The 14,530-nt window shown below is 38.8% G+C and overlaps 1 protein-coding gene across 1 annotated transcript; it reads right to left on the minus strand.

Moving 5' to 3' along the window:
- Nucleotides 1-3,989: 3,989 nt before the first annotated feature.
- LOC137824752 (uncharacterized) lies at nt 3,990-14,254 on the minus strand. Its single transcript, XM_068630427.1, has 7 exons — nt 13,715-14,254; nt 13,269-13,569; nt 12,208-12,333; nt 11,739-12,101; nt 11,187-11,258; nt 10,355-10,405; nt 3,990-8,956 (listed from the first exon to the last, which is right to left on the minus strand). Exons 1-7 carry the CDS (start codon nt 14,252-14,254, stop codon nt 3,990-3,992), a joined length of 6,420 nt encoding a protein of 2,139 aa, XP_068486528.1.
- Between the last annotated feature and the right edge of the window lie 276 nt (nt 14,255-14,530).

A 14,530-nucleotide genomic window follows, 5' to 3' on the forward strand; every position in this document is an offset into this window, starting at 1 on the left:
AATTTAATATATATTTTTAATTTATTTATTTTAAATTGACTTTTTTATGTTAAATTTTTTTATGATAAAATATAAAAGTTTTAATAAATTAAAACCAGGATACCCCTAGCAGCCCCATCAATGTTAATTTTAACCCAGCCTGGTGAAGGAAATTCCCATCTAACTGGAAGAGGATGAAGAACTTTTCCACTACGAGTCTTAATACCAAAAAACTTAATCACGTTGAAATCCAACATATCATTCTTCATTGAAGCTTTAGACGAATTTCCCACTAGACAAGTTAAATCTTTAATTACCGAAATAGCCTTAGAAACCTCAATCTTATCCTGAAATCTAGCATAATTCCTCATAAGTCATATCATCTGTTCTTACAACAAGGACCAAGAACACTTGAAATGGGTTAATCAAGACTAATCCTTCAATCTTGGGCTGAATACTATCTTGGGCCGGGTACTCCTTGATGGAAACTCTTTGCTTCTCCTCTCGGCTGGTGCTCTCGGCTGGTGCTCTCGGCTTCTCCTCACAACAGGTGGGGGGTACCTGCAAGTCGCTCCGATGCCAAAGTCAGAAAAGGTTTTACGTTCATCAGATAAAATCACTCTTACCTCTTTCTATCTCTGAACTCCTATTTATAGAGTTTCTTTAATGGGCTTTCCCTTTACTCTTGGGCTTTCTTTCTGCACCTTTTTTATTATTTGTGCACCCCTCTTGCAAGTTTTTATCTAATTGGGCTTTTACAACTTTTATATTTGTTTTATTCTTGTCTTTATTGCTTTCGGTCAAAACCTCTCGGTTTTAACTTAATTATCTTAATTGTTATGCTATGTAGTTCTCGGCATGAACCTCTCGGTTTTACCCTATCAGTACACTAGCCCCCCAAGACAGAAATATTTGAAGGTCTTGTAAAATATTCATGTCTTAATAAATTATAGTATATTTGACATTTGATTTGATTTGATATTGAATGCCTCGGTTTTTGTGCCTTGCTGAGTTAAGTTGATTTGACGTGAACTTCTTGTTGCAACCGTTAGATTATACCTTTTTGAACGGTTTCAGATTGCTTGCAACGTTTCAAATTCTAGGGTGTAACTTTGGGTTATAAATAGGGTCTTCTTCCAAATTTTTACGAATGTGTTTCGTTGTGTATTGAGAAAAGCAGCTTTCTTTCAATCTGTAACCAGTTCGTGCAAAGGTAATGTCTCTTTCAAGTTTTTCTGCTTCTGATGATTTTTCAAGCGCGGGTGGTGAATCAACTGGGCGAGTGGTGCGAGAAGAGGATCGCCAAGACTCGAAGTCTTCATCTGCTACCCCTTCTTGTATGAATGATTCAAATGGAGCACCGGCTGTTGATGCTCCTCAAGAATTCGGCATTGTATTGCCTCAGAGAAATCTTCGTCCAGGTTACCAATGGGTTAATCCTAAAGTCCGAGAGTATTTGTCCAAATATCGTTCTGCTATCGAACTTCGTAGTTTCCTTTCCCATTCCCAGATTTATTATTCTGACATTGAAAATGATATTATTTCTTTTCGGCGTGTTGGAGATGCCGACAATGTTTGTCATGGTCGAGAGGGTGATAGTCATGAGTTTTTTTATTTTTATGCTTGCTTTTTTAGAGATCTTCATATTCGGTTGCCTTTGAACAATTTTCAAATAGGTGTCCTTAAGTTCCTTAATGTCGCGCCTACTCAGCTTCATCCGAATGGTTGGGCTGCGATGCAAGCGTTTAGTATTTTGTGTAAATTATTATCGCTTTCTCCTAGTCCTGCTTCCTTCTTGTATTATTATAGCTCTCGGCCTGGGAAGCGGCCAGGGTGGTTATCCCTTATTAGTAAATCCAATGTTTGTTTTCTTAAACCTTTTACATCATCATATAAAGATTTTAAGGGCAGTTTTTTTAAGATTCTAATAGAGCCTGTAGGAAGAGAGTATTTTTTTGATGGAGATTCTCCAAGGTTCCCCCTGTATTGGACGAAAGATCCTGTGAAGTTTAATTCTATTTCGTTTCATTCAATGGGTGTTGCCGATCGTCATGTTATTGAGGTTTTTAGTCGGCTCTCGTACCAGGTTCCCACTCGCGCCCTGCTACAACTGTATACTTCACCAAATCCTCGAGAAAATCTGATTGGTACGTGGTTGTTCCACATTTTTGCTCTTTTTAGGATAAAACTTTTAACTTAGCTAAATGTTTTATTGATTTTCAGCTTTGATGGCGAGCACTAATCCGAAAGCTCGCTCGTATTTTTCGAAATTGCTGAATAAGGTGGGTGATGTAACTCCCCGTCGTGAAAATGTGGTGAACCCTGTGGTGGAAGAAGTCGTAGAACCTATTGTGAATGTGGAAGCGGTTGATCCGGTAAGCCATGTTGAGGCTGCTGGTCCTTCAAAGAAATCAAAAAAGCGTGATAGGAATAGCAAGAGGTCGCATTCGTCTTCTCGGCGCCATCGTCAGAGTGAACATGTTTCTTCCGAACCTCTCTCGGAAATGATATTTAGTGCTACAACGAAGTATGCGAAGTTTGTTCAGACATCTTTTGGTGAATCGTCTTATAACATGCTGAAGACTATGGATGCTGCTGCTTTGGCAGATTCTGTTATTGAATTGTCAAGCAGAAATCTTTTGATTGGAAAGATGTTGAAGGAGAAGAATGGGAACTGTGTGGCGTTATCTGAGTTTGACAAATTGAAGAATGATTTTGCTGAGTATAAAGAAAAAATGAGCTCTTTATCGGTGCAGTTAGAAGAGATTAAAAAGCAGAAAATGGAACGAGAAGTTGAAATAGAAGGTCTTGAGAAGAAAATTTCTGATTTGGAGAACGAGAACTTTAAATCTGTTGAAGAGAATGTTCGACTGTGTAAAGAAAATCAAGGTTTGAATGATAAGGTATCGGCTTTATCTTCTGCAAATGATTCCGACAAAAACACCATCAAAGTTATGGATGAGGAGATACATCAGCTGAGAACCAATGTTTTTGAAGTCGAAAGCTTTATCTTTGAACAACATAAGCTGGGTTTCGAAAAGGCTCTTCAACAAGCAAAATATTTCTATAAGATTCCTATTGATGAAGGGAATTTTGATGTTAAAAAGGATTTTTATAATGGTGAACTAATTCCTGTGAATGAAATTCCGGATAATGATGCCGAAGATATCAATATCGAAAACTAGGCAGATGTAGATGTTAATGTTTTGTTTATAGTGCCTTAGTTTATATGAGGAGGCTGTTTTGGTGTTTTGAAATGTCGAACATATATGTGGAAGTTTTGAATCCTTTTTGTAATGTCTCCATGGAAGCTTATCAGAAACTAACGAATATTATTCCTTAAGTTATTTGTTATTTACTTAGTATTATTTGTTGATTCCTACGTTCGGCTCTGTGCTAAATGTTTAGAACTTATCGGTTTGGTCTTCTCGGTTGTATGATAAACCTTTTGGTCGAACGATGTGAGGACTATACTTTGAATTATTTTAGTTAAACGCTGTTAAATGTTTAACTTAGAAACGTGACGAGTATTATTTGGTTTTTATTAACCATTAAGGTTTATTTTTCGGTTTTGTATTGCCTTGGTATTGTTGTTGGTTTTCGGTTTGTATTACTTTTAAAGTAACCAAAAACGTAGACGTGCGTGGATAAATGTAACTTTTGCCTTTAGTTGCCAAAAACGTTTGAGTGAAAACGCCATGAACCTCTCGGTTTTATATCTATTGCTTGGAGATGTCTTGTGAACCAATTTCGGGAGGGATTTCACCTGGAGTGAAAGCATCCAAGACCGAAAAGAATTATGTCTAATTTTGTCGGGAGGGATTTCACCTGAAGTGAAATCATCCAAGCCCAAAAAGAATGGTGTAAAATTTTTTCGGGAGGGATTTCACCTGAAGTGAAAAGCGTCCAAGACCGAAAAGAGAAGCATGAGTCTAATAAGATGATGTTACTGGATAATTCTTCTTGATTAGATAATCGATATGTATACAAGTTTCTGGCTTACATCTGTTTTAACTAAAATAGAACTTTAAATGACTCGCATTCCATGTATTCGGTATCACTTTTTCGTCTAGAGTTTCTAATCTATAAGCTCCGTTATGTAAGTTTTCCATTATCCTGAATGGTCCTTCCCAGTTGGCTGCCAACTTTCCATGTCGTGGATCTTTTCGGGCATCAGTACGCATTCTCCAGACCAAATCTCCTTCCTTAAAATCCCTGAACTTTACTTTCGCATTAAACCTTTTCATTGCTCTTCTTTTTACTGCTGCTTCCTTTATTTTTGCTCGTTCTCTGAGTTCTTCAATAAGATCAAGATCAGTTCTTAAGCATTCATTGTTGATATTCCAATCTTCCATTTGCCTTCGTAATGTTGGTTCGGTAACTTCTACTGGTAACATTGCATCTGTTCCGTATGTAAGGTTGAATGGTGTTTCTCCTGTTGATGTTTGTGGTGTGCATCTGTATGCCCATAATATTTCTGGCAACTTCTCAGCCCATAGTCCTTTAGCACTTCCTAACCTCTTCTTTAACTGTCCGAGAATAACTTTGTTCGCGGCTTCCGCTTGTCCATTTGTTTGTGGGTGCTCAACTGACGTGCTCGTTGCTTTGATCCCCAAATCTGCATAAAATTCCATAAGTTTTTTGTCAATGAATTGTCTGCCATTGTCAGTTATAATGGTGTGCGGGATTCCGAATCGACATATTATATTTTTCCATACAAACGATTGGACCTGTTGAGCTGTTATCTTAGTTAACGCTTCTGCTTCTATCCACTTTGTAAAGTAGTCGACAGCTACTATCATGAACTTAGTTTGTCCTCGTCCAAGTGGGAATGGTCCAAGTATATCCATTCCCCATTTTGCAAATGGCCATGGGGAAACGATTTCGTGCAACTCTTGTGCTGGTATGTGATTTAGACTTCCAAATTCTTGACATTTTTTGCATGCCTTGACATAAAATTCACAATCTTCTCGGATTGTCGGCCAATAATAACCGGCTCTACAAACCTTTGTTGCCATTGTTCGAGCTCCGCAATGTAGCCCACAAATTCCTTCATGAAGCTCTTTAATTACATATTCGGCTTGTTCATTTGAAAGACATTTTAACAAAGGCACAGAGTATCCTCTTTTGTATAATTCTTCACCAATCAACACAAAACTAGCTACTTTCTTTGCCATTCTTGCATCCGGTTCAACACCTTGTTCTTGGCTCTTTATTACTTCTATGTAAGTCTTCATCCATTCATCTTTTGAGGTTGCAATGTTCAAGCATTTTTCCACACTCACTGTTGGCTGACTAAGAGTTTGCTGTATGATGGAGTTGTGTTGGCCCTGTCGTTGTTGACTTGCTAACTTGGATAATGAGTCTGCTTTCATGTTTAGTTCTCTTGGGATATATTTCATTTCGGCTTTATTAAAACATTGCATAATATTTAACACTTTATGACAATATTTCATCAGTAATGGATCTTTTACCTGATACTGTCCCTGCACCTGTCCCACCGAAAGTTGAGAGTCACTTTTGCAAATGACGTTTTCAACTCCCATGTCTCTGGCTAATAGTAACCCTGCAACAAGAGCTTCATATTCGGCTTGGTTGTTGGATGTTCTGAACTCAAATCTTAGCGCCATCTCCACCTGGAAGTTATCTGGTCCTTCAAGCACTATTCCTGTTCCGCTGCCTCTTTTGCTTGATGCTCCATCTACATACAATGTCCAGTGCTCCTGCTGTGTTGCTGTCGGCATTTGAATAATCAAATCTGCAAGGGATTGGGCTTTGATAGGTCCTCTTGGCTCGTACTTGATTCCATATTCTGATAGCTCCATCGTCCACGTCACCATCCTACCTGCAAGTTCGGGTTTTCTCAAAATTTTGGATATTGGGTAATCTGTTCTCACAATTATCTGATGATTCTGAAAATATGGCCGAAGAGGTCTCGCAGCATACACCAGGGTTAAGGCTACTTTTTCAATTTTGGGATATCTAGTTTCGGCACTCTGTAGGGATTTACTCACAAAATATATTGGTTTTTGCTCTGGGGTTTCTTGAATCAAGGCTGCTCCTATGGCTTCAGCCGAGGCGGCTAGGTAGACAATGATAGGTTGGGTTGACACTGGTTTAACCAAGATTGGTGGTTCGACCACTATAGTTTTGATTTGAGAAAAGGCTTGCTCACACCGCTCATCCCACTCAAAGGTTTCGGATTTTTTTAACAAGTTTACTATTGGTTTGGTTTTTTCGGCAAGGATTGGTAGAAATCTTGATAATGAGTTGAGTTTTCCCACTAGTCTTTGTACCTCCTTCAAATTCTTTGGGCTTCCCATCTTCATTATTGCTTCGCACTTGTCGGGGTTTGCTTCAATGCCTCTGTTTGTCAACATAAAACCTAGAAATTTTCCACCTCTTACCCCAAAAACGCATTTTTCTGGATTAAGCTGAATTTCGTATTTTCTTATCTGTGCAAACACCTCCTCAAGGTCTTCCAAGTGTTTCTCTATCTCCCCTGATTTCACAACCATATCATCAACATACACCTCCATATTTTTTCCAATCTGATCCTTAAACACCTTGTCCATCAACCTTTGATATGTTGCTCCAGCATTCTTCAAACCAAAAGGCATGACTTTATAACAATAATTCGCAGTGTCTGTGGTGAAAGCCGTTTTTGGAACATCTGGCTCATACATTTGTATTTGATTATACCCTGAATAGGCATCAAGAAAGCTCATCATCTCTTGTCCAGACGCCCCATCCACTAGCCGGTCTATGTTGGGTAGTGGGTATGTATCTTTCGGGCAAGCTTTGTTTAAGTCTGTATAGTCTGTGCACATTCTCCACTTTCCATTTGGTTTTTTGACAAGCACTACATTGGATAACCATGTTGTGTATTGAGCCTCTTTTATGAAACCAGCTTGCATTAACTTCTCGGTTTCTTCTATTGCCGCTTTTCGTCTTTCTTCTCCTAACTTTCTTCTTTTTTGAGAGACCGGTCTTGCTTCTTGACATACAGACAATTTATGACAAACTACTTTCGGATCAATCCTAGGTATATCAGATGGTTTCCAAGCAAACAAATCCTTGTTGTTACGTAACACTGTGATGAATTTACTTAACAACTTTTTTGGCAAACTTCCACTTACATAAGTGCATTGCTTCTCGTCTTGACCCAATACCACAGCTGTGGTCTCTTCTTTTGGCTCTATCCTTTCGTCATTTATTCTTGGGTCCAAGTCGGCCATTGCCACCATTCTTTCAGTATCATGGTTTGCTCTTAAATTCATCTTTAAGCCTGCTGCATAACATTCCCGAGCATCTTTTTGATTGACATAAACCGTTGCTACCTCACCTTTTTCTGTTGGGAACTTCATAGCCAAATGCGGTGTTGAAACTATTGCTCCCAGTTTATTCAAAGAGGATCGTCCTAATAACACATTATATGATGTAGTAGCATCCACCACCAAATATCTGATTTTGATTTTTTTAGTTTTATTGCCTCTTCCAAACGTGGTCATCAAATCAATGTACCCCTTAGTGTTAACTCTTTCTCCCGAAAAGCCAATGATCTGCTCTCGGAAAGGTACTATATCTTCTTCTCTTAAATGTAATCTTTTGAAAGTATCCCAAAACAAGATATCAACTGAACTCCCTTGATCAACTAAGGTTTTCATAACAGCATATTCAGCTATTTCTACCGTTATCACCATAGGGTCATCGTGATCGGGATCAATCTCTTGAAAATCTTCATCTGTGAAAAGCATTGGTGGCAAGGTTCTTCTTTTGAAAATATGATTAATTGTTCTGATGCTTCTCCAATGTTGTTTTCTTGCTGATGAGGATTCCTTTCCTGAAAAACCTCCTGAAATTGTGTTTATAAATCCTCTGACCGGCCTACCCAGACTTCGTTCCCTACTCCGCCTTACTGTCTGAGTGTTTTGATGATCCCTATCACTTCTTCTTTCTAGCCTTCCATCTCTTCTATCACTTCTTTTTTCAACTCTTCTTTCATCTCTTCTTTCAAATCTTTCAACTCTTCTCTGGCCTATTTCTCCCCCTCTTAATCCTCTCTCAGGACTTAACCTTATTCTCACATTTCCTCCTTGGACGAAGCGTTTCAACTGTCCAGCTTGAATTAATTCTTCTATTCTATCCTTCAACCCGATGCATTCTTCTGTATGATGGCCATGATTTTTATGATACTCGCAATGCTTGGCATGATCTGCTCTTTCTGGTGTTCGTGCTTTTCGCAGTGGTGGTATTATTTCTGTTGCCATAGCTTCTTGTAAAACTCTAGCTCTGTTTGCATTCAAAGGTGTGTATTGTTGGAATTTTCGGCTTCTGAATTCTTCTCGGGCTCTTCTTGCAACAGGCGGGTGTTCTTTTTCTGTCACCCTCTTCTCGCCTCCATCAACCCTTACTTGATTTCGAAACTCCCTTAATTCCTCCATTTGCATAAATTTTGATGCCCGTTGCCTTAGTTCATCCAGATTGATCGCAGGTTTCTTGCAAAGACTATCGGCAAATGGTCCCGGTTTTAATGCCGTTATCATATGATGCATGGTGACCTCTGGACTAAGATTTCGGATTCCCAAAGCAACCTTCCCAAAACGTTCCATGAACATTCTTAAAGACTCTCCTTTCTCTTGTCTTATGTTCACTAAGGCGATTGACGTTAAATGATGGGGACGACTAGTTGCAAATTGAGCACCGAACTTTTCTATCAACGTATCAAAACAATCTATACTCAACGGTGGGAGGCGTGTAAACCAGCTCAATGCTGCCCCTTTCAGAGTTGTAGGAAATACTCTGCACATAACAACATCATTCCATGTATACAAGCTGATTTGAGTAGTATATATTGCAATATGCTCATCAGGATCCGTACTTCCATCATATTTGTCAATGGTTAAGTTCTTCCAGTTGTCAGGCAACGGAGTATCGACTATAACATCATAAAACAGATGTTTTCTGGAAGATGTTCCTGCACAAACCCCAGAATTTTCAAGCCATCTTCTTCTGGTTTGAGAATTTTCATTATATATCCTCTCGTTCACTTGTACCCCCGGTTGGACAGTTTCGAAAGATGAATTCAAAACCGTTTCCTCTTGTAACTTTCTCCTCAGTGTGCGTTTTCGGCCCTTAACATACTCAATTCTTCTTCATTATTCTTTTTTAACATCTCGAATTCTTTTTGTAATTGGACCAACATTGCCATTGGCATGTTAACATTGTCTTCCCGATCTCCACCTCGTTCTCCTCCTTGACTCATCTTGTCTTTAACCCTTCTCAATTGACCCTCGGCCCCACGGTGGGCGCCAAAATGTTCTTACAACAAGGACCAAGAACACTTGAAATGGGTTAATCAAGACTAATCCTTCAATCTTGGGCTGAATACTATCTTGGGCCGGGTACTCCTTGATGGAAACTCTTTGCTTCTCCTCTCGGCTGGTGCTCTCGGCTGGTGCTCTCGGCTGGTGCTCTCGGCTGGTGCTCTCGACTTCTCCTCTCGGTTGATGCTCTCGGCTTCTCCTCACAACAGGTGGGGGGTACCTGCAAGTCGCTCCGATGCCAAAGTCAGAAAAGGTTTTACGTTCATCAGATAAAATCACTCTTACCTCTTTCTATCTCTGAACTCCTATTTATAGAGTTTCTTTAATGGGCTTTCCCTTTACTCTTGGGCTTTCTTTCTGCACCTTTTTTATTATTTGTGCACCCCTCTTGCAAGTTTTTATCTAATTGGGCTTTTACAACTTTTATATTTGTTTTATTCTTGTCTTTATTGCTTTCGGTCAAAACCTCTCGGTTTTAACTTAATTATCTTAATTGTTATGCTATGTAGTTCTCGGCATGAACCTCTCGGTTTTACCCTATCAGTACATCATCCATATAGAAAAGGTTGTCACAACAAGTTTAATCAATTTAACCAAAAAACTACCATCACTCTTAATAAAAGAAAGAAGATCATCCTTATTAGAGAAATGAGAAGTAAGAAAAATCTGTCGAACCCAACTCCAAATATGTAATGCATTAGAACATTCAAAAAATAGATGTTGAATAAATTCTTCATGCTTTTCACAAAGCGTACACATAGAACATATATGCAAACCCTTATTCTGAATATGTAGATCTGTAGGAAGTCGCCCATGAAAATTTTTCTTGAGTACTAGAGTTTTGGAAGGCGGAATAGATGAAGACCAAATGAACTTACCCCAACCACCTGGAACTCCTGGTTCCAAGAAAAAAGTCCTAACCGATTTAAGAGTGAAACGACCAGACTCATCTAGAATCCAATTAGGAATATCTTGTTCCTCTCTAACCATGATATGATTAAAAAAATGCGGCATCTGCTGTAAAGATAAGGGAATATTCCAATCATAACCTGACCAAAATTTAGAGACTGTATCCGGAATGCTAGCCCCATCAGATAACCCTGCAATATTTGCTAAAGAAGTAGTAGAACACCATTTATCATTCCAGAAATTAATAAAAGAACCTGTACCAACAGTCCAAGAAGTATAATCAAGTATGATAGAATAAAATTGTTTAATTCCAAGCCAAAGAGAGGAGGATCAATAAACCATTCTAAACTCGTATTTTGATTTAAGAACTCTGGCTTTCAAGAGTAAAGACCAAGGTTTGTTGCTATAAGCGAAGTTCCAAGCAAACTTAAGAAGATATGCATTATTTTCATGATGAAGATTAATAATATTCAAGCCCCCATCCTCAAGAGGTGAACAAATTTTCGCCCAATTAACGGTAGCGATACCTTTTTTCATAATATCACCAGTCCAAATAAAATTCCAGCACCATTGCTCAACTTGCTTAATAAGTGAAACTGACCATTTATACATATTAAAACTATAAGCTAGAAATCCAGTAATCACTGTATTACCAACTGGATCCGACCCATCTTGCTAAGAGATTTACCTTTCCAAGATGTTAGCGTCAATTTGACTTTATCAGCCAAAGGTTGAAGAAATCGACACTTTGGAGCACCAACAAAGATAGGCACTCCTAAATAATTGAAAGGCAAACAACCATGACTACAAGAAAGAATATTTTGAATTTTGGTGACAAATCTTGGAGAATTTGACCAGAAAAATCACCATATGTTTTAAGAAAAGTACTCAAATTTCGAAGAGACTTAATATCCCCCCTACAGAAAATAAAAATGTCATCAGCATACAAAATATGAGAGGGAGTGCGATAACCTTTCGGACTAGCCATGTTTAAAATCTTCTTATCATTCACAAGCTTAGAGATACCTCTACTAAGAACTTCCTCTGCAAGACAAAAAAGTAAAGGAGAAAATGGATCACCTTGTCTTACACCTCGACTGCAGGGAAAAAAACCCACCAAACTACCACTTGTTCTGATAGAAAGCATAACTGAACGGAGAATTGTACTAATCCAATTGACAAACGAGGGATGAAAACCAAAGCGTTTCAAAACTAATAATAAGAACTTCCAACTCAGAGTGTTAAAAGCTTTATGAATATCAACTTTGTAAGCCACATTACCTTCTCTAACCTTTTTAGAAAGCATATTAATAGCTTCAGAAGCAATACCAATGCAATCCTGAATCTGTCTACCTTGCACAAACCCATATTGATTAGGAGAAATGATTCTAGCAGCCACAAGAGCAAGCCTATCCGCCAGTATCTTGGAAATAATTTTAAATTTGAAATTAGCAACAACAATTGGCCTGTAATCTTTAATAGAATCAGCACCCTGAATCTTAAGAATAAGAGATACCACATTACTGTTCATTCCAGGGAGAACCCAATTTTGTTTAAAAAATTGTTGAACAGCATTACAAACATCTGTCCTAATAATTTCCCAGCAAGAATGATAGAAAACACCACCAAAACCATCAAGACCAGGAGCACTATTACCGTTAAGATTAAAAACAACATTCTTGATTTCAGAAAAATCAGGACATTTAATCAACATCATATTCTCCTCAAAGGAAACCATCATAGGAATATAAGTACCAATAAAATCTTCCATATTATCAGCATCCATAACATTAGAAATAGACTCAGCATAAAGATTTTTATAAAAGTCCAAAATATGATCCTTAATGATTTTAGGATCCTCCGTAACCTCATTATCAATCCATCCCACTAGAATTATTTCTCCTTTTGACCACAACATGGAAAAAAGCGGTATTTCGATCTCCGTCCTTGAACCATAACATCTTAGCCCTTTCTTTCCAAAATAAATATTGACAGTGAAGAGCATGATCAAGCTCCTCCTTAGCAATCTTTTCTTGACAGAGAAGCCCATCACTATCAGACAGACTAGCAGTCTCTAAGTTTTTTTGAATACCAAGGAGGATACCCTGCTTAAGAAGAACTGCATTGTGAACATTACCAAAAGAATTTTTATTCCAGTCCCGGAGCTCAAGTTTCAACCTTTTTAACTTATGTTGCAAGATAAACATAGGACAACCAACAACCTTATTAGCCTAAGAATCATGAATAAGTTTCATACACGAAGTGTCCTGAAGCCACATAGAAAAGAAACGAAAATTGCTAACCTTCCGCAAAGAATTACTAGCAAGACTAGCAAGAATAGGGGAATGATCAGAACAATTTTTAAAAAGAACTTGATAAGTACAAGAATCCCATTCATCCAGACACACGCCATTACATAAAGCCCTATCCAGTCTTCTGTGAATTCTATGCAACCCTCTCCTTCCGTTACACCAAGTATAACAAGATCCAGTAAAAGGCATAAAAGAAAGATCATTAGTATTAATCCAGTCCAGGAATTCATTACAAGAAACCTGATTAGGAGCCACCCCCCCTTTACAGTCATCCGCCGAGAGCACAACATTAAAATCTCCCAGAATACACCAAGGCCCTGTGAAGAAACTAAGATCCCTGCACAAAAATCGTCTAGACAAGTATGTGTTAGCACCATAAACACCTGCAAAGCTAAAACTTTTATCCTGCAAAAGACAAGTTACAGAGATAAATTGATCATTAAACAAGAAATTTTGGACAAGATTAGGAACCGACAAACACCAAAGCTTAGCAACTTTATTAACAATAGGAGATGTAGCCACCAAATTCATATTAACAGATTTGAAAAGGACGTCGAAAGCATTAGTGTACGACATCATGGGTTCAGCAAGAAAAACCAGGAGAGGTTTATGTAGGTTAAGTAAACTAAGCAACATCTCCACAGTTTTGTGGTTTCCCAATCCTCTGACATTCAAAATAAAAAAAGAGACCTTCATTGCGACGTTGTAGAGAGAACTGCCTTAGCAGTTTTCCTGGATTTACCAGTCCCCTTAGGTGGTCTCCCTGGTTTTCTTTTAGTGCGAACTGTTTCTTCCCCATTATCACTGTCATCCTCCTCCATCTCAGTAGAGTCAGCCCAAAATTTTGAAACAACCTGATTTTCAATATGATCAGAATTAATTCCAACAATGGTAGGCAGAATAGTTGACGCTCCAATATGAGAATCACCTCCCACATCTGTAGTTTCCAAACCATCAAGAGAGGAAAAGTGATTTTGAAGGACCAACGATATTGCTTTAACATCCCCAATATATTTAGCCTTCCGAGGGGAGGTATGAGGCGACTGAGATGGTACAGTCACAATAGCAGAGACCTCCACATTAGGATTAATATCTGCATGTGATTTAGCCCTCCGAGGAGAGGTAGTACGCCACAGAGATGGTACAATCACAGGAGCAGAGGCCTCTGTAAATAAAACAATTTCTTACAGCCTCCACATGATGATCATCAATAAGAGTCGTTGAATGTGACTCTAAGTCCTTAGCTTGAATAACGACAAGTGAATCCAAAGTGGGAGTGGACAACCCCTGCTTGGGTGAGGACCTATCATGATCTGAAGCATCCTCAAGAGGAGGCATATCTGCAAAATCATCCTCCCCGCCATCTGTTTTATCAGCAAGGTGTCCCAAGGGTGACCCTACATTAACCCCACCAGTAGCATCAACTTTCAAATTATCCATGGGACCTTCTAAGAGCTTCGTCTGTAGATCTTTTTTCCGATAATCTTTATGTTGGGTTGGAATCGTGGTCCTCCCTTGTTCCTGTTCATCAGAAGGTGTCTTCTGAGAAGGTTTATGTCGAGGCCCAGGAACACGACCCTGGTCATGGATCACCCGGCACTGAGCAAGCTCGTGCCCAATCATCTTACAATGAGAGCAAAATGGAGGGAGCCATTCATATTCCACACCAGCTACAAAAGCAAAGTTTGGACGTTCAACCAAGAGGTGATCAGGAAGAAGGGACAACATATCAATATCCACCACCCCTATTCTTTCTCATAGTATGCTCATCCAAAGACAAAGGAGTACCAAGGCCTCTGAGGATGGAAAATATTGTCCTTGGTTTCCAATACTCCAAAGGCAAATGGTAAATTCTAACCCAGGTCTGAGCTTTGGTAGTCCTCATGGTAGTTGGGACAAAGTCTTTTGTCCAGGCAAACAGTCTCAATAAACCAGGAGATAACTTCAGGGAACCCATCCCGAGGGCCCATCGCATGTCTTCTATAGAAGCGAACTCAAACTCAT

Source organism: Phaseolus vulgaris, chromosome 8 (genome assembly GCF_000499845.2).
Source record: "Phaseolus vulgaris cultivar G19833 chromosome 8, P. vulgaris v2.0, whole genome shotgun sequence".
Classification (NCBI taxonomy): Eukaryota; Viridiplantae; Streptophyta; class Magnoliopsida; order Fabales; family Fabaceae; genus Phaseolus; species Phaseolus vulgaris.

Bases quoted from the DNA above. Each gene is read 5' to 3' on its own strand.
- LOC137824752 (XM_068630427.1), bottom strand. From the start codon at position 14,254: ATGTTGTCCCTTCTTCCTGATCACCTCTTGGTTGAACGTCCAAACTTT. The intron at 12,334-13,268 runs GTAAATCCAGGA...TTCACAATGCAG, and splicing joins GAGACCACCTAAGGGGACTG to TTCTTCTTAAGCAGGGTATC. The intron at 11,259-11,738 runs GTAATGTGGTAT...TTTGTCTTGCAG, and splicing joins GGTTCTCCCTGGAATGAACA to AGGAAGTTCTTAGTAGAGGT.